This window comes from Zootoca vivipara, chromosome 2 (genome assembly GCF_963506605.1).
Source record: "Zootoca vivipara chromosome 2, rZooViv1.1, whole genome shotgun sequence".
NCBI lineage: Eukaryota > Metazoa > Chordata > Lepidosauria > Squamata > Lacertidae > Zootoca > Zootoca vivipara.
The window spans coordinates 42760640-42781075 of NC_083277.1; the positions used below are offsets into that span (position 1 = coordinate 42760640).

Consider the following 20436-nt stretch of genomic DNA (forward strand, 5'->3'; position numbering starts at 1 on the left):
TGTCTTCAAGGACAGCACCATCTAAGTGCATTAAAGTAATCCAGCTTGGAAGTGATTGGGGTTGCAATCATATTGCAATCCTGGCTCCTACATTTGAGGAGACATGTATGATTCTACTGCAAAGTCTGGATGCAGGCCTAGCAGTTCATTCGAACAGATTGCAGCGAACCTCCAGTTTTGCATGTCGCCTTCGTCGCCAGTGAAATATACTCAGAGTCGAGAGTGAATTTCATGCTCTTTATTCAGCTCATATTCATCAAGGAGAAGAAGAGAAGACGAATGGCTCTTTTCCCAAAACCATCTGCTTATATACATTATTTACACAATGGGCCTTGCGTGATTGGCTACTTCAGGGCTACACCTGTGGGCCAATTATATTGTGGATTGACTTCTGCCTGCAGCCTGATTGGCTGCTCCTACAGGCCAATCAGGTAGCAGATTCACTTCTGCCAGCCGCCTGATTGGCTGCTCCAGCAGGCCAATCAGGTTGCGGATTCACTTCCACCTGGAGTTGGATTGGGTAGCTCCTGCTGATTCTGAATCCTATTGTTCTAGGATTCAGCTCAGTACATAACAGAACTGTAGTTCAGTTCAGTGGCAAAGCACACACTTTGCACGCATAAAGTCCTGGGTTCAAACCCTGGCATCTGCCGGTAGGGTTTGGGAAAGGCTGAAACCCTGCGTGGCCGCTGCCCACGGTATAAGACACCTTGCTATGTTCCTATGAAGACTGCGCTGTGAAGCTATACCCAAGTCTACCTCTGAGCTCGTGTACGGTGCATTTCCTACACACACTGAAGTAATGCAGGCACTTGGGCAGTCTAAGGATTGGTTTCGGGGCCAAAGAGCCCAGCCACCTCTTTTATTATAATTGTGATTATGATTGTGAACAAAATAAAGGGAGCGTCAGCAACTCACTTCAGCAAGCCACGTCGTCTTCCAGCAGATCTGCATTTCTTCCCCAGAAGCCTCCCTTTCTCCGGCTCCGCTCAGCCTCCGGCTCCGCTCAGCCTCCGGCTCCCTCTGCCGGGCGCCTTCCCTTGCTGCGCCCTGCGGGCTCCATCATTCAGAGCCGGATTCCAGCGTCCGCTCGCGAAGGAGCCTGGGGGAAATGGCCGGCCTCCCGTCGCCATAGCAACCCAGGCGTTGTTGACAACGCGCTGCTGCTGCTGCCGCCGGCGACGAACCGCGAAGCCGCGTGTGTGGAGCTCGGCGTCGCCGCAGCTCAAGCCCGTTCCTGTCTCCCCCCCCCCAAAAGGGGCAGCAGACCCTCCGCCGCCCGCCAAACTTTCGCCCTTCTTGTGGGGCTCCAGCGCTGAGAAAGGTAAGCAGCCGGGAGGCGAGCGAGGCAGGAAGTCAGCCGGCCAGGGGGCGGGGAGCGTTGGCACCGCCAGCAAGGACATGCTGTTTTGTTTTGTTTTGTTTTACATTTGCATATTGCCCTTCATCTGTCCATCTCAGGGCAATTCACATAAAAAGCATAAAAAGACAAGATAAAATCTCAAAACACATACCATAATAAAAACAAGAACAGAACAAAACAAAACAAGAACCTCCTCTTATAAAACATCCTCCTGGGTTTTTATCAAACGAGATGAGCTGCTTAAAAGCAACATTCCTTGGCCTCCAGCAACCCCACACATTGCTGTGGGAGAGGAAAACACTGCTCACAAGGTGGTGCAGGTGCTAACTATTCAGCATGTGCCATGGCACTGATTGAGAAAAGGTTCTGGAACAAAATCCCAGTGCAGATGGATCTCTCCCTTGCCGCCCCCTTAAAGCCAAGACAGTTACTACAGGGCTAGACAGGGGCTCTTTTGCTTTCTCCACCTCACCCTCCATAGCAGCTGCTCTTCTGTCTTCACAGCCTCTTGAAAAGTGACTGGACTAACATTGGTCTATCTGGCAAGCTTAGCGCTGCTTAAAAGTGACTTGTTCTCCAGAATTGCAGGTGTGATTCTTTCCAAACCCCACATAAATATACCAGGGGTTGAACCTGTGGCCTTCAGTGAGCTACAAGATACTACCCAATCCTATGCATGTTTTCTGCTTGGAAGTTAAGTGCCACTAAACCTGCAAACCTGTGCATGCTTACTTCAGAGTAAGCCACAGTGAATACAGAGGAATTTACTTCCAAATAAATAAATACATATAAGATTGGGCTTGCAAACAAACCATTAGGAAAGGACAGTTCTATCCACATCAAGCTCTGCTCCCTCTTATTACATCAGTTGGCACAAGATTTCACTCCTAAATGCAAATGCAATATTATGCATGCTTACCTGGGAGTAAGCACTGTTGAACAGAAAATCATGCTGCCATCTAACAGAACAGTTCTGAAAAGGGAAGGGCTCTTGTCATTAGCCCCAGTCAATGGCAGTCTGGATCACTTGCACACAAGTTTGCAAGGCACTTTGAGGATAAAATTGCTTACCTCTGTGCTGAGATGGACTCTAGAGTAAATATAAGAATGCCTGTTCCACTTTTATAGGATCAGTTTCAGCTTTTGGATCCTGAGCATGTGGACAAGACACACAGTGGTGTGGAGTATCATGTGCTCTCTCGACCCTTTTCCTATCTGACTTGTGTGATCTAGCCAAAAGGGGCTGGCTGAATGGGTCTGATGTGTGATGAATGCATTGCTGCAGGGAGAGGGTGGTGCCTGCCAGTCTGAAGGAGGCAGTGGTGCAACCACTGCTTTAAAAACCCAGATTAGACCTGGACGTTTGCAACAATAACTGCCTGATTGCAAATATCCCCTTCTTAGGAAAAGTGGTCAAGCGGGTGGTAGCAGTCCATCTCCAGGCAAGGCAGAGGCATAGCTGGGGGGGGGCAGAGGGATGGAGGGCACTGGGCCCCACACCATGGGGGGCGGCACTTACTGCGGGGCCTGCAGTGCACCCGAACCACGCAACTCTCCTGGGAGTGACATGGTGGCTTGGGTGCCTGCAGGTTCTGCTCTGCTCGAAATGGCAGTGTGGGGCTTGTGTTTGCCTGCCACCTCCCCCTCAGCCACCCTACAGCTGAGGGGGAGGGGGAGGACAGACTCCTTGGAAGCTCCGAGTAGCGCATCCTGTCCCAGCTTGCCCCACCTCAGGGCGCAGGACTTGTGCACCATCCCAGGCACTTGAGCGGCTAGCTACACCACTGTCTCCAGGTACTCCAGGAAACAGTTTATGTAGCTCAATTCCATTCTGGGTTCAGGCCTGGTTTGGGAGAAGAATCAGCCTTGGTTGCTCTGATGGATGATCTTTATTGGGAAAGAGACAGGGAGAGTGTTCCTGTTGGTTCCCCTCAATCTCTCAGCTGTCTTTTATACTATCAGCCATGGTATCTGTGAGTAGGGAGCTGTGACACAAGAGTGCTGTACTCTGTAGTAGAGTACACAAAGTAACACAAAGTGACATTTGGTGGTGCCTACTTGACCCCTTTGGGCTGTGGAGTACCATGGGGTTCTATTTTGTCTCCAATGCTGTTTAACATTTCTATGAAGCCATCGGAAGTGGTCATTAGAGAACTCCGAAATGTCAACAGTATATTGATGATACTCAGCCCTGTATCTCTGTACCCATTGAATCAGGTAAGTTTTCACAGCTCTTGGATGAGTGCTTGGATGTGGGGTGGGGAGTGGGGGCTGGATAAATTAAAATGGAATCCAGAAAAGAGAGGGTCCTTTGGGTAGGTAGTTCCAGGGTCAAGGAGTTGGGGATGTTGGCAGTTCTGGATACAGTTGCATTCCAGAGGTGCAGAGGAACAGGTACATAAACTGTAGGTGCTCTTAGAGCCATCATCATCATTGGAGGCTCAATGCAAGTGCAGTTTAATCAAATGAACATTATCTCCTTGCTATTTTAGATGTCAGCGCCAGGAAAATCTTCACGCTCCCCTGACACCGACGATGACGATGCATGGAATGTTCAGCTGCCACCTATAGCTTTGCCCTCCACATCCCAGGGTTTGACAGAAAAACAAAAAAAACTAATGCGATACCGAAGAGTCAAGGAACAACAGAAGATGCTTAATCAGATCATGTAATATTCCTGTCTCTTTTTCCTATGTATTATATGTGGTATTGTCAGTCTAAGACATAAACAGGGCCATACTGAGTACCCCCAAACTCACACCTCCAGTGACAAGCAGACCCTCCCCCAGCATCAGATTATACAGTATGAGCATCTGCAGAGAGATGATAGAATCATAGAGTTGGAAGAGACCACAAGGGCCATCCAGTCCAACCCCCTGCCAAGCAGGAAACACCATCAAAGCATTCCTGACAGATGGCTGTCAAGCCTCTGCTTAAAGACCTCCAAAGAAGGAGACTCCACCACACTCCTTGGCAGCAAATTCCTCTGTTGAACAGCTCTTACTGTCAGGAAGTTCTTCCTAATGTTTAGGTGGAATCTTCTTTCTTGTAGTTTGAATCCATTGCTCCGTGTCCGCTTCTCTGGAGCAGTAGAAAACAACCTTTCTTCCTCCTCTATATGGCATCCTTTAATATATTTGAACATGGCTATTATATCACCCCTTAACCTTCTCTTCTCCAGGCTAAACATGCCCAGCTCCCTAAGCCGTTTCTCATAAGGCATCGTTTCCAGGCCTTTGACCATTTTGGTTGCCCTCCTCTGGACACGTTCCAGCTTGTCAGTATCCTTCTTGAACTGTGGTGCCCAGAACTGGACACAGTACTTCAGGTGAGGTCTGACCAGAGGAGAATACAGTGGTACTATTACTTCCCTTGAGATGCTATACTCCTATTGATGCAGCCCAGAATTGCATTGGCTTCCCCCTCATTCCTTATTTCTCCATCCTCAGTAAAGCTTCTTAATTTGATATTTTGAAATCAGTGACTGGGGAGTTACTTGGTAGCTGTCTCTTCCAAAACTGAAAATTAACCAGCAGCTCTTGGAGTTTTTTTGTTTTTTGCTCAGGTACTAGAGTGGATTGAGAGATGATGGCAGATGTGTAAACTGGAGTGTTACAGCTTGGTATTGCCTTCAAGCCAATTGAGCATATTTGTAGCACCTTCCCCATGCATGCATTCCCCATGCATTTGGTTCAACATCTGAGTGCCTTCTTCATGTGCTGCCAATAACTGAAGTGCAGTTGCTATACAATAGAAGTGTGGCATTTGTCGTAGTGGTGCCAGCTTTATGGAGTGTCCTTCAGGAATGCACACCTCCCCCAAACCTCAGGGAAAACAAGTATCATTTTACTACTTTGTAGTGTGATATTTCTTATTCTGGTGATTTGTTTGTTTGTTATTTAGTAAGTAAGTATACCACCCTTCACCCAAGGATCACAGGGCCATTTACAGACAGTATAAAAACACAAAAATACCCCCCTCCCAGTTTAAAAGGCCATAGGTTGTTTAATTAGCCACCTTGTCAAAGGCCTTGCTGAAATCAACATATGCTACATCCACAGTGTTCCCTTCATCTACCAGGCTTGTGACTCTGTCAAAAAATGAGATCAGATTAGTCTGAGATGACCTTAGCACATAGAGTTGTAAGTGTGAAGACCCCTTTCATGCAAAAGTTTGTGCTGTATACATGGACATCGAGGGGAGGAGTTACTCAGTGCAGCCCACTGCAGATATAACAGGTTATATCTTTTAATAATAATATAGTAATAGAGCAGTTTAAATTAGTGGCCTACTACACTATGGGACACAAGATTTAGCCAATCAGCATTGTGTAATTTCAGATTCTACTCCAGTAAAGAAAAATTTTCTTGGTCCTGGGGAAGATGGATACATATACCGTAACAATACTTCTATAGCAGGCTCACTACCCAAATTATGTACATCAATACACATACATTTTCAAAACAAAAATAAAAAAATCATTCCAGTAGCACCTTAGAGACCAACTAAGTTTGTCATAGGTATGAGCTTTTGTGTGCATGCACACTTCTTCAGATACCTGAAGAATACCTGAAGAAAGAATACCTGAAGAAAGATACAACACTTCTTCAGGTACCTGATATTCTTCAGGTATCTGAAGAAGTGTGCATGCACACGAAAGCTCATACCTATGACAAACTTAGTTGGTCTCTAAGGTGCTACTGGAAGGATTTATTTATTTATTTATTTATTGACTACGTCAGAGCAACACTGCTACCTACCTGTAACACATACAGTTTGTTACTGTCAAATGTATGTTGCAAACATTTCAATTTAGTGTAGTAAATTGTTGCAATTTACTACACTAAACATTTGTTGCAATTTACTACACTAAGTATATGTTGCAAACATTTCAATTTAGTGTAGTAAACAGACATCAGAGGTACACCAGGGAATTTAGAATACTGGGCTATTGCCTTCTGTTGTCTGACTGTTGTATACCAGTAAATCATTAATTTTATTGGATTAGGATCTGACCTGAAAGTAAGTTCTACAAAGATACACTGAGAAAATATGGATAACATAATGAATTACTATCTAACCTGGCCCACCTTTACATAATTTAGTTTGATTATTGCTGAGTGCCTATATGCTGAGGGAATAATTGTGGAAGGGAACAGACAAAAGACTAAGGGACCATTTCTTTTGTTGTATCTTGTATTTCTCTTCAAATCATTGTTTACAGTTTTCAGATTTAACTGAAAATTTTACTTCAGAATTAAACAGGCCAAAATAGAGTATGAAGACGCCACAGATGAATTTCTTAAAAGAGAAGCCCCGGCTCCTATTCCACAGTTGCCTTTAACTGTACGTTTCTCATTTATTGAATAATTTCTTTGTGTTCTGTTGTTGCTGTTGTTAGATTATTGCAACACGATATGTGTGGTGGGCAGGCACAGTGCATTAATGACTTACTGTCCTTTTGAACATAACCCAGCCTTGTCCCTTCCTTTGTCTTGGAAAATCCCTATTGCAGGCCTGCATTAAGAACCTTGCCAACGAGTTGGTTCTAAAAGCTGTTTTCCCACATAATAACCAGCCAGATTTTCTGGTTTATAATGATTTACTGTGAGTTAGCAGCATGCTAATGCATGTTACGGACCCAGGTGGCGCTGTGGGTTAAACCACTGAGCCTAGGGCTTGCTGATCAGAAGGTCGGCGGTTCGAATCCCTGTGACGGGGTGAGCTCCCGTTGCTTGGTCCCAGCTCCTGCCAACCTAGCAGTTCGAAAGCACATCAAAATACAAGTACGGTAGATAAATAGGAAGCGCTACAGTGGGAAGGTAAATGGCGTTTCCATGTGCCAGAAGCGGCTTTGTCATGCTGGCCACATGACCTGGAAGCTATACGCCGGCTCCCTCGGCCAATAAAGCGAGATGAGCACGCAACCCCAGAGTCGGTCACGACTGGACCTAATGGTCAGGGGTCCCTTTACCTTTACCTTTTTTAATGCATGTTACCTGGTTGCTCCCATTTTGCTTAGCCCCCCCCCCCAGCACAAGCAGGATAATGAAACTGGAGAGCCTTGGCTTCCCATTACTTCCACATAAAGGATCTTGGTTTATTTTACCCTAAGCTTAGTAGGAAGTTGTGCCTTGAATTGGTACAAAAGTTTATATAAAGCAAAATCCTAGAAAAACCCATGCATATGCTTTGGTCATTATGAATATTTTAATTATCAAAAGTGTTCATGGGCATATGTGTTTCAAGAATCACATTAGCTTTTGAAAACTCATGCATAGCCATCAATAGGTTGTATCGGAGGCAAATGGTGTTTCAGTCAGCACCAGAGAAGCTTGGAGATGCTGATGATTCTCAGCCCCTATTGACATCAGCAGCCCTTACGTGTATTGCATCTACTAACAAGTCAAGAAGTGCTCAGTAGCATGGTGCTGAATGAAATAACCTCCCCCAGCAGTTATCAGTAAAAACATGCCTACCGTCACTGGACGCCAAATGATTTATTGTTCTATTTTGTGATCATTTCTTAATTTATATAATATATTTTTGTTGCATTTTCCCCACAGATGAACAGTGAGCAGAAACAAATAAGAGTAAGTGTTGTTGTTTTTAACTTGTTGCAAGATTCTGATGGTAAAACACTTTCTAAAGAGGGTGTACATAAGAAATTAGCAATTATTTAAATATGCCCAATATCTATTTGCTGATCTCTATATGGAGAAGTAACATAGGCCTGGTTTGAAGGTCACAGTAAGCCAAACTCTGGTTTACTGGGACCATGTGAACAAGTGAGCTGCTTTTCCCCTCCCTGGTATTCATTACTCATCCACTGTGTGCTGAGGTAAACCAATATAATCTATGCTGTTTTGTATTCTAGGTGTTATAGATTATATAGTCCAGCAACATTTACTTTTTTACTTTTTTGCTAATACATTTTTTTTTTGCATTTAACCGAAAGTAAGTTGCCTAATTTTCTTAATAACTGACCTGGCCTTGTCAACCAGATTGTGTTTATGATCATGGTGTCATTTCAGAACAACTATCTCTTTTTGAAGAACTGTGTTGAAAGTAATCCAGTGGTGCCTATTCAGCAAGAGTGGTTACAGTCCATGCTCACTTTGGTACCTGATAATCTCATGGAAGGCAAGGGCAAAATGAAATTGGTGGAAGAGCTCTTAGCTGAGGTAACAAATGATTATGAAATGAGCATGAAGAGATACATGGGTGAGTTCCACTAGCAATATTGTCTCATGTCTATGCAAGTTATATTCCACCTTATGTTTATGTCGATACTGCAAAACACCCCTTAGCAAGTTATTTTCCCTATATATACCTACAAATGCTTTTGCAGAGCATGAAGCATATTTTATAGCTGGTATTTTATTTTAGAGGAGCAGTAATGTAAATCAAACAATAATAGTTTTCAGCTACATAAAATCTTGACAAAAGAGGTACCAAAAACTACATTGATTTTTGTCTTTATCGCGTTTTCTGCATTCTAATTTTCTTCAAAGCATGCTCTCTTTTTTGTTCTTCATAATTGTTGGTATTTGCATAGCACATCACATACATAGCACCTCAGTACAGTAGCACTTCTGCTTACATTACCGTCGGGTAACGTAAACCTTGGGTTGCGAAAGCGGCAAACCCAGAAGTGTTTCACCATGCGCGCATGCGCAGAAGCGCTCTACTGCGTCGCGCACATGCACAGAAGTGGTCTGCCGCCACACATGCATGCTCAGAAGCAGTCCCTCCAGTTGCAGAAACCTCAGTATCCGACCGGAGCTCTGGAACGGATCCTGTCCGCAACCGGAGGTGCCACTGTAGTGCTGTCAACAACTCTAGTCATTTATTTATTTACATTTATATCCTGCCTTTCCTTCAATGACCCCAAGGCAGTGCACATACCGGTAGTTCTCATTCCCATTTTACAATGATCCTGAGAAGTATTTTAGTCTGAGAAACAATGAGTCCATGGCCAACCAGGGAAGTTCATAGTCCAGCATTCTAAATGCAGGTAACTTGCACCTTAAGCAAGTGTTTGGTTCTGGGGATCCACATGTAAACACTTACCTGGCTTTGGGAAGGAAGTATGAGGGTTCTGGCAGTGTTCTAGAGCCCTCTCCCCACTCAATTCACCAATCCTGGTAAGCAGGGTGCCAGGCTTTGGGGAGAAGCCATGAGAACTCTAGGACACTGCCAGAGCCCTCACACTTCCTTCCCAAAGCCTGCTGCCTGGCTTACCCAGCTTTAGCAAGGAAGAATTAGTGCTCTGGCAGCATCCCGCAGCACTCACACACCGCTTCCCAAAGCTGGGTAAGCCTGTGATCGCAGCTCTGCATGGGTGGGGGTGGGTATAAATAAATGGAGAGTGGGTTTCTTCCACTCTCCATTTATTTATTCCCCACCCCTCCTACCTGCGCAAAGCTGTGATCACGTAAGTACAATAGGCGTAAGATAGCTCAGTTGGTAGAGCATGAGACTCTTCATCTCAGATCCATGGGTTTGAGCCTCACATGGGGCAAAAGATTCCTGTATCGGAGGGGGTTGGACTAGATGACCCTTGTGGTCCCTTCCAACTGTACAATTCTATGATTTAGTGATTCTAAGGTGCGAGTTACCTGTACTACACCACTGCCATTATTATCATCCCTATGGGGTGGGGATGATAGTGGGGACTGAGGCTAAGAGATGGTGGTTTACCTGCTTGTGGGTTTTCCAGGGGTATTTGGATGACCCCTGTTGGGAACAGGATACAAGTGAGTTCATAGTTAAGGCAAGATTTGAACTTGGGATTTTATAGTCTCCACACTGCACCCAGATCTCTGTTTACTTAGCAAATGTGCAAATATAAAATGTATAAGCTGTTTTCCAGTAGTACCTGAGAGAACACTTAAAAAAATGTAACAGTCCTGTTGGTTAGTAGGAAATAAAAAGAAAAACGAGGTAGCATTCTTTAAAGTAATGTTTCCTAATTTATAATATTGTTACTCCCTTCACTTGTATAAATGTTACAATTTATACATATGTTACAGTGCGAAGTGTTCTTGTCAAGCCAAACGTAAAATTGCTTGAATATGAGAAAGAGGAACCTTTGCCGGTTGAACCTGTGTGAGTAAATTAAATTAATGAATGCTTTAGGGTCTAATCAACCTACCATTTGAATGTATATCCAGTACAAGGCACCCTACTCACACCTGTAGTTTGCTGGTGGCTAATATTGAGGTGGTAATTCACTATGAGCTGGTTTAGACATGTAATACTAAGTCTTAGTTTTGTGTTAGAGACATGGGCCTACTCTTGCTTCCCCTGCTTTAGTGCAAATATAAGGAAGAGATTGGAAACATTTTTAAAATGTTTTTTGCTAGCCAAGTTTGTCATTATGTCCAAATTGGGAATTGCAATTAGTTTTAACTATGATTGATCTGAACGATCTATGATTGTAAACCATGGTTTCAGCCATATTTAAAATTAACTACAGTTTGTCCCAGTTCAGACATAATGACAAATTATGGTCACTTGAAAACAAAGGGCAGATTTTTCAAACATAATTTCATAGACATTCCACATCATTATTCCATTTGAGTGAGCATATGCAGTTGGAGCAGCAAAAAGATCGCTGGAATATGAGGCTAGGGGTTGAGAATATAATCTCTTGAAAATTGAGTTGCCATGTCCTTGTATGGAGATGGTAGCTGTACCTTTAAAATGGATTAAGACCGTGAACATGAAATTAGTTACAGCAGGAGGTGTGGGGGTTGTGAGGGTGTGACCCTTGGCAACAAACAGAGGAGGGAATACACTGGCTGCAGCTTTAATCACATCTTTTGTGATTAAATTTGTGGATGCCATGTGCAAGAACTAAATTATGGCTGAAGCCTATAACATCACCAAAGAGAGCATACTTTTTCATGTGTCTTCTGAAACGAATGCAGCATGTGCAAGAACATTATGTTGCAATACTCCCATCCCTTTAAATGGGTCTTATGCAGTAAAAGCTAAGGAAAGGTTGCCTCTGCTTTGACTTGGCAGATATTTAAATGAGCAATGCTGTGGCTTGGATTTGAGTACCGGTACTCCATTGTGATGGATAACCACAAACTGAAGCCTCTTTTTTTAAAACTGGAAACGGTTTATTTTTTATTGGGAAACAGCACTTTCTTTAAATGATCTTAAACATTTAATGTGCTGCAATAGTTGTAACCCCCCCCCCCACTTTCCCCTTATTTATAGCATTTGAATTAAATGATTGAGATTATTGGAATCTCAACTTTTGAAATCACAAATGCTTCTGAATACCAGTTACTGGAAACCATAGGGAGGAGAGAATGGCCGCTCACCCTTCCCAGGTGGGTGGTAGTTGTGGACCTTCGCTCCATCCACCATCAACAGCGGCAGAAGCCCATGTGCTTGCCAGCCGTTAAGGGAATTCCCCAGCCAGCTACCGAGCTGGATTCCCTGTCAGAAAGTCAAAACTAAATGGGCCAATCAGAGGCCCTGTTGGAGGGGAAGTGCCTTGCCACCTGGCTTGGCATTGGCTGTGTGCCATGCCCATGCAGGCAGCAATGCACAAAAAGCTGGCTGTGGCTGCTCTCCGCAGCACAGTCGGCCAAAGAGTTGCACTCAGATCTTGCTTGTGGACATCTCATAAGCATCTGGTTGACCTCTGTTGCTGGGCCACAAGGGCCACTGGCCTACTCAAGCAGCCTCTCCTTCTGTTCTTATGTTAGAAGTGTGCACTCTGTCCTCTTAGCTAGAAACTTTCTGAATATTGAAGGATCTTAAGCAGTTGGTGAAATGGTGCAACTTAGATTCTGGCTCCTTGGGTGAGGTATATGATGAACCCGTTACCTGAAAAGTGAGTTCAGATACCAAGGCATCTTCATACATTGGCGATTTTATAGGCAAAAATTATGTATGATCTGCTTCTATTTCTAATTAAGCTTTGTTGCATGGGCTTCTGTTTAATATCTTAATTTTATTCATTTCTTCCTTTCTCAGAGGATTAGACTTCTCCAGACCCTGGCATAAAAGCTTTCTACAAGCAAGAAAACAGATATTTGCAAATCTACATATTCTGCACCCAACTCTAAGAATTTTACTGGATATTGGTTATAAAACCTTTTCAAAGTTACTTGTAGTAGATGTGTCAAATTTCAGGTAAAATTGATGTTGTTGCATTAATCTAAATATGATGTGTACGTGTAATTCTAATTAGGTCCACGTAGCATTAAACTGCAGTTTATTTTAGGTAAAAATTCTATTTAATGTGTCATAATAAGACCACAACTCCTATTGAATTTAATTATATTTACTCCTAGTAAGTGAGTTTAAGGTTGCAGCCTAATATCTTTACATGCTAGTCATGTAAGGCAGCCAAAATGAAACATTGCTGCACTTATGATATCCTACAACTATTATTTTCCTACATATTAATGGCAAACTCATTCTCTCTCTGGATCCTTATATAGTCAAAGGGGCAGCCCTCATGCAAAAGAGTGAGGTACTGACAGTCTTGGGGGAAACTCCAAGGTTTTCAGAAGTACAAAAATATTTAGTAAAAGAAAACCTAAGTGGGAGGGAAACCAAAAACAGCCCTATGAGTACTGACCATGCTCAGCAGGCACAAAATGCTGACTGTTGAGAGACCGACAGAAAACTGAAAGGAAATGGAGAATGGAATGGAAGTGGGTATCACCGGCTAACTGGAACCCTGAATAGGAGCATGTCATACTGCAATGTTTTGTTGAAGGTCCTATTTGTTATCTTTGGTCTTGTGTTTTTTTGTTTTTTTGCAACCAATGTGCTTAAGTGTCTTGATATATAAGATATGGGCTCAGTATTGAATTCTTTAACATGACATTTTCATTGTGTATACTGATCACATTTTTTTCTGATAAGTAACATAATTAGTTGTGTTTCAATGCAGCTTCCCTTTCCAGACCAGTCTTCTCTTCTTAATATACAGGTCAAAGGGCCCAATTGAGTATGAATCTCTTCAGAATGATGTGTCTATAAATTGCTTAAAAACGGAAGAAAAGTTATTAAACACATGGTACCCGAGGGTTATCAATCTCTTCACTAGAAAAGAAGCACTGGAGGGTGTAAAGCCTGACAAAATTGATAGTTTCTATAATTGTGTGTCTACACTTATGTCTAATCAGGTAAGGCTAATTTTTCATGTCAGTAACAAATGTGTGTCCTATCCAGAGCCTCTGTTGTCCCACTGTGCATCTTCAGAACTCATGCACTTCCCAGATAAGTTAAACAGACGAAGAACCCTCTGCCTTTGTTGAAATGCATGCAAACCCTCTTGTGGAGGAAGTAGAGCTTTGTGTGTGAATCAGAAATTCTGTACCTGCTTTACTCTACTTCTATAGTATGTACTACTATTGCAGAAAGAAGGTGGGAGAAGGGAACAGTAGGGTTGCTATATTTCAAGAATTAAAAGTCCAGACACAAAAGTTGTTGAGCGTTTTTGGGGAAGTCAACATTGAATTTGTATTGGATGTAAATTTGTTAAAACTTTTGGAGACACTCCTTCAGGTATACTGGACCAAGGCCTGAGGCTGTGTGTGTGTGTGTGTGTGTGTGTGTGTGTGTGTATACACACACACACACACACACACACACACACACACACACTGTATATAAGTAGCTGGCCCTGCCATGCGTTGCTGTGGCTCATCCGTGTGATTCCCCCCACTCTGGCTGATCCATGACGTATCCCGCCCCTCCTCCCCCCACCCCGACCCATGACGTATCACACTCCCTTTCCCCCCCCTCGGCTCATCCCTGTGACTGGCCCCACTGTGTCCTGACCTAACCCGTCCCCTCCTCCCCCCATCCCCCACCCAGGCGAGTCAGTACCTCCATTCGGCCTAGTCTGTAAAGGCTTCAGCCTAGTATGTAAACAGGGAAGGTTTTATAGGTGCAGTACCAGTGTAGCCACCACTAGAAGGCGCTGGTTTGCAACCTGGTTCTTTTCCCAGCATGCATTTTTGTCTGAGTGGTGTGTTCTGAAACATGGGATTTGGGGGTTTTACCTGGCACAGGTTTGACATCGGTCTTAGCAAACTTTCCTATAGGCTTCGGACATTCGCATGTGATGTTGTGTCAAAATTTCACCTCGATCGGTCAAGCGGTTTTGAGACGAAGGAACATACCCAGTTTACATTTTATATATATATATATAGATAACATTTATTGTCCCCCAGCAGCTGGAGATTAATGTTATTTTTTAAAAGTAGGAGAAAATAATATTTACGGTAACCATACAATGTTAGGTGTCGTTCTGAATATTCTGCATGAAACAAATTAGCATTTTAGTTAATTTGAGCTCTGAGTGTTTCAGCAGATTGGCAGGTTATAAATGGTTTAAATTAATAAATGCAATTCTCTAACAGTGAGGGCCCCAGAGCAGACATATTTAGGCTGCACACTTGCCAGAGGAGTGGCAGCAGAGAGTCCCCTCCTGTTAGCACCTGCAGGGGTGGTACAGATGGTTCCTGTGGTTTGTTGCTCTAAATTTTCATGCTTTACTTGAAATTTCAGAATTTGCATTTTCATATAATTTGGAATTCTTAATGCTGAACTAGATTTAAGGCTTGGTGTATTAGAATAATTATTTAGATGTCTCTAAAATACTTGTTTGCATACTTGCTGTGATTGGGAGTTAGGTTTATGTGGTTATTTATTGGCCACGTGCAATGAAATCTACCTGTGATTTATGTATTTTTTAGCTAAAGGAATTATTGAAAAGAACGGTTGAGGCGTATGTGGAACTATTTGATCTTGAAGACCAAAGACGTCTGCCTTTGTTTAAGATGGAGCTGACTTTTGATGATGAGAAAATGGACTTCTATCCATCCTTTCAAGATCTGGAAGATGCTATTTTGTTTATAGTTCTTTTGATTTCACAGACTCTACAGGTTGTTTAATCTGTTGTTACTTTATCTCACAAATTCTTTAAGAATTTAAATAACTTAAAATAACACCTCAGGCCTTATATTCTATATATTTCAATTGAACACAGGTAATCATAAATGTTACATGCCAGCTCCACTGTTGAATGTATTCATTAGCCATCCGTAGCAAAGAGCAAGGGTTTTCCCAGAAGGGAGTTTGTTGTGAAATCCCTGCTGCCCATGCTTGGACTTTTTTTTTTTTTTTTACTGTCCCCACAACATCATTGTCATCAAATGCCAGCCTGTATTTTTTATTCATTTTAGCAGATGGAGCTTTCCTGCAAAAAATCAAATTAATAAAAATTATTATACAGTGGTACCTCGGTTTTCTAACGTAATGTGTTCCGGAAGACCGTTTGAGTTCTGAAATGTTCGAAAACTGAAGCGCAGACATTCACCAAAACAAATTGGTTGCAAGACAGCTCCTGAGATTAGCAGAAGCCACATGGCATATTTGGCTTCTGAGGCGTGTTCGAAAACTGGAGTATTTCTGGCTTTACGGCGTTCGAAAACCAAAATGTTCATCGACAGAGACGTTCGAAAACTGAGGTACCACTGTACATCCACAATCACTGTGGGGTGTGGAGCCTCATTCACGCATTTTTGGGGTTGGTGACATTCTAATGGGTGTCCTCTGTCAGCGCTCCCAACTTCTGTTTGCTGCTTATCTCAGCATGACCAAGACATTTTGTTTCTGGCAGACCACATGTGCTGAGAACACATCCACATTTCAGCAACCTGATTTGAAGAAACTATTCTCTCTGGAGAAAACTGTAAACACATTGTGCTTAAAATAATAATAATGGAGGTCATGTACATGACCTCATTATTAGTATTTCATTATGGCTGTGGTTTATTCAGGGGGTGGGGTGGGGTGGGTGGGAGAATGTGTGGTTGTGCTGGTAGTGGCAAAGGCTATTCCTATGGGGTACTCCTAATTGTTTGGGGCGTTGTCATCCATCTCACTCCAAACTACAGACTGATATACCTATCACTCTGGTTCAAGACCTCAGTATTAAAATTTAAAAAACAAACAAATGGAAACTGATATTCTTCCCTTCTCGCAGAATACTGTACAGCCTTCCATTTTGCCTAATGAGAGATATCTATTCTTGTGCTGTTGTGCATTTCCAAGGATTTTTTTAAAGGGGAAAATCTGCCTATACACAGATGCAGAAATACCTGCACAGATGTCAGAATGGAAAAGGGTAGTGGAGGGTGTGGGAGGAGCAATTGAGGGTACGGACAAAATAACAGAGCCCAGACACATTCTGTGAAGCTGCACCCATTGGGCACGAAATGTCTGATTAGCAACAAATATCCAAATGGAACGTGTGGAATGTAACATGTTAATCTAGCACACATAACAGAATCTGAACAGCCCATTTGTCCTATAAAGCTTCCATTTGAAAGTACCCAAAGTGTGATAGCGGAATCTGTAGATGAAGCAAAATGGCTGAATAGTCAGATCCGAAACAAATTGCAAGGAGGCTTAGAGAACAATTTCATTTAAAAAAGCAATGTGCAGCATGTTTACTCACAAGTAATTCTAAGTGCATATTAAATTAATGTTGATCACTGTAAGGTGATAGAAAACTTTTCTAAAAGTTTAAGATATTCTTTTGGATGTGTTTTAAGGAATCATTGAAAAGTTTATTTCTTATTGCTTGTAATCATTATGAAATCGCAATTTAAAGGCCATAAATAACTCTTGCGTGTTTTGAACAGAATGTCCAGGCAGTACATTCCTGGCTAGCTGGTGGGACCACAGTTGCAACTATTGATACGGAACTTCCTGAGCATGTTATAGCATGGGCAAACTCTTTACTGAGGGAAGCAATTAATGAAAACTTGAAAGGGCCAAAAGCACATTTGGATTATTATTGTAAGTAATTTTAAGTGGAGCTTTGCAATATAGTGGTCTCAAAATAACCTTGCAAAATAATAGTTAACAAACTTTTATTGTGATTGTTGTTTTGCAGTAGAAAAATATGGCTGGCTAGTAGATGGTACTGCAGATGATCGAATAAGAGACTTTGTAACTGAGGAGCATAGTTTTGATGAATATACAGAGGTAATTTTCCTATATAATTACAGGTAAATCCAGCTTGCAAAGCTGTAGTATGTTTTGTCTTTGGATTTAGCAGTCCTATGCCCACTGCACCCCCTTTTAGACAACCATGTGTGTGTGACTTCAGTTGTGAATCACATGACATTTCTCTTCTCCCCCACATTCTTTCCCATGCTTTACAACTGTTTATATATTCTGATATGTTAGAGCAATGCCTCCCAATGTTTTCCAGCCCTGATTTTTTTTTTATAAAAACCTATTCTTTTTCTTTGTCATTTAAATCATGACATTATCATGTCTGTAGGAATAAAATGGTGTTTGTTTCTGCTGCCCTAGGGCTGAACACATTTGCATAGGAAGAAGTATAATTTTGTTGCAAAAATGATATTTAAAAAAAATGGAAAAATAGTAATTAAATTAGCCCCTGTAATCATGTACATGTCTGCCCACTGCTTCCTGCCTGTAGTTTTAAAAGAGAAGAAAGAAGGCTGAGGCGACCAGCACCAACCCCGCTTCCATGAACTCTGACATAATCATACTGGTCCAGGTGCTGATGCCAGGCCTGTTTGTTGGTGCCTCCCATAGCCTGACCCCCTCTTGGTGGTTACTGAGGAGCAGGCTGGACTTTAGCCCCAAGCTCCCAGCAGCACAACTGGCAGCTTGTGTTCTGCAAGAATAGATCAAATGTATTTGCTCCTATTGGAACGCCCCTCGTCTGCTGCTCTCCTAGTCTAATTCAGTTGTACTGTACTAAAAGGCAGCGGAAGTTCTGAAGCTCCACATTCTGTCCTATGTGTAACAAGAGAGATGAGACATTTTTTGTGAGTGGACAATAGGAGGACAGAAAGAAGACTGCAGCTTGTGGGGATGATTAGGGAGGCAGGAGAGCATATATTATTTAATGATATCCTTTTTACTTGCGCTAGCAAGTTCCATATCCTAGCAGAGTTCCAAACATCCCCCTTTTAAAATTACACAGCAGTTAGCTTGTTGCTAGGTCGTCTGAGCCTTACTACTTAAGATTCCTGGTAAGATCTAATCCCTCTTAAAAAGAATAGACACAAGAATCTGATTAAACTTAATATAAAAGTAGTTTACTCACAGATTCATTCAGGTTCACAGATAGATCCCTGAAGGCAGGCTTAGGTTACATAACTATTTATCTATATGAACTGTCCCATAAGGGAATTACAGTGATACCTCGACTTACGAAGGCGATCCATTCACGGCGCTCTTCGTAAGTTGAAGCGTTTATTTTGCGCATGCGCAAAGCGCGGTTTTGCACTTCGCGCATGTGCAGATTGCATGCACGGCGAAAATACTTCTGGGTTAGTGGACATTGTAAGTCGAAACCTTCGTAAGTCGAGGCATTCGTAACTCGAGTTACCACTGTAGTGCCAAGTGACTGCGACTGAGCAGTCACTTCTCCTAACACACAGAAACACAAAATTGAGAAGAAAAAGAACAGAACAACATGGAGGAATGTCTGCTCCTCTGTTCAGAAGAAGCCACACCCTCTTTGAGTCACATGCAGTGGAAGTCTGTCCCAGCTCAGGAGGAAACACAAAGTTTTCTCCTGAGTGGTACAAAACATTCCCATACATGTCCACTGTAGGAATGTTGTACAGTACTTGACTGCTATAAGTTTCACATCCCACACAGCAATCCTTACAACCACATCATTTTATTGAGGGCAATCCTCCAGGGATTGCTTGGTTGGATAGAGCAACAGATGTGACTCTTACTTTTGTATGGTGCACTGCATTTCAGTCATAGAGAAGCCTACACACACAAATCCCTCCATCCAGGCAAGCGTGTGTCATAATCACAATTCAAGGATGCATGCCAGCCAGGCAAATTACTAAAGGAGGGTGTGGAGTAGGGCCCGTAAGAAATGTTGCCTTGGCAGAGGCCTAAGAGCTGGATAGAGAGGTCTCAAGGGTCACATTTGGCCTCCATGCCTGAGGTTCCCCACCCCTAGTATATAGGATTGTGGTCCTATTCAAGAACATACATGTTTTAAAGACTGCAGTTTAAATTAACAAATGTAATGTTCTTTTGAAGTTTATAGATGACTTTTTCAGTCTTGCAAAGGAAATAATGAGCTTGCCAATGATTGCTCATTTCCCTATGGTGCGATTAGACTGTGAAGATTTGAAGCAAGGTTTGAGCGACAAGGCAAAGAGCTTTGCAAATAAATTATTGTACGTAATAGCAGAAAATCACAAATCTGAAAATAAAATGTAAGTAAATCTTGCTATTAATAATCTTTCACCTAAAATAATTTTTGCCATATGCATGTTGTTGTTTAGTCGTTTAGTCATGTCCGACTCTTTGTGACCCCATGGACCAGAGCACGCCAGGCACTCCTGTCTTCCACTGCCTCCTGCAGTTTGGTCAAACTCATGCTTGTAGCTTCGAGAACACTGTCCAACCATCTCGTCCTCTGTCGTCCCCTTCTCCTAGTGCCCTCAATCTTTCCCAGCATCAGGGTCTTTTCCAGGGAGTCTTCTCATGAGGTGGCCAAAGTATTGGAGCCTCAGCTTCACGATCTGTCCTTCCAGTGAGCACTCAGGGCTGATTTCCTTAAGAATGGATAGGTTTGATCTTCTTGCAGTCCATGGGACTCTCATAACATTGTTAATTCCACCCCACTCCGCTTTGTGTACAGTGGTGCCTCGCTAGATGAAATTAATTCGTTCCACGGGTCAATTAATCAATGCATTCCTATAGGCTCTGGGGGACTGGCAGCGGCATGCGACGGGGCTTCGGAGAAGGTCTCCGAAGCCCCGTCCGATGCCGGCTGTGTGTGAGGCGGCTGGGGGAGAAGCTCTCTTCTCCCAGCCACCGCCTTGCCTGCCTCCCCCGACATGGAGCGCAGTTTCATAGGTCTGGAAGCTGTACGCTGGCTCCCTCGGCCAGTAATGTAAGATGAACGCCGCAACCCCAGAGTCAGTCACGACTGGAACTAATGGTCAGGGGTTCCTTTACCTTTACCTTATACTGTCTGCATAGTACTGTGATGACTGTTGTCC

General features: G+C 42.9%; 1 protein-coding gene across 2 annotated transcripts in view; it reads left to right on the forward strand.

Moving 5' to 3' along the window:
• Nucleotides 1-1172: 1172 nt before the first annotated feature.
• Nucleotides 1173-20436, forward strand: part of DNAH12 (dynein axonemal heavy chain 12) — a 95230-nt gene continuing 75966 nt past the window's right edge. The window contains exons 1-12 of one of the 2 annotated variants that reach the window (XM_035106374.2): nucleotides 1173-1324; nucleotides 3856-4031; nucleotides 6619-6709; nucleotides 7930-7956; nucleotides 8398-8587; nucleotides 10399-10474; nucleotides 12365-12523; nucleotides 13332-13527; nucleotides 15106-15294; nucleotides 17059-17215; nucleotides 17313-17404; nucleotides 19466-19644. In XM_035106374.2, the coding sequence (XP_034962265.2) occupies nucleotides 3856-4031; nucleotides 6619-6709; nucleotides 7930-7956; nucleotides 8398-8587; nucleotides 10399-10474; nucleotides 12365-12523; nucleotides 13332-13527; nucleotides 15106-15294; nucleotides 17059-17215; nucleotides 17313-17404; nucleotides 19466-19644 (1532 nt within the window). In that variant the 5' untranslated portion in view covers nucleotides 1173-1324. Of the gene's footprint in view, nucleotides 1325-3855; nucleotides 4032-6618; nucleotides 6710-7929; nucleotides 7957-8397; nucleotides 8588-10117; nucleotides 10123-10398; nucleotides 10475-12364; nucleotides 12524-13331; nucleotides 13528-15105; nucleotides 15295-17058; nucleotides 17216-17312; nucleotides 17405-19465; nucleotides 19645-20436 lie in introns of those variants that run through there. The other variant, XM_060271421.1, reaches the window with a different exon arrangement.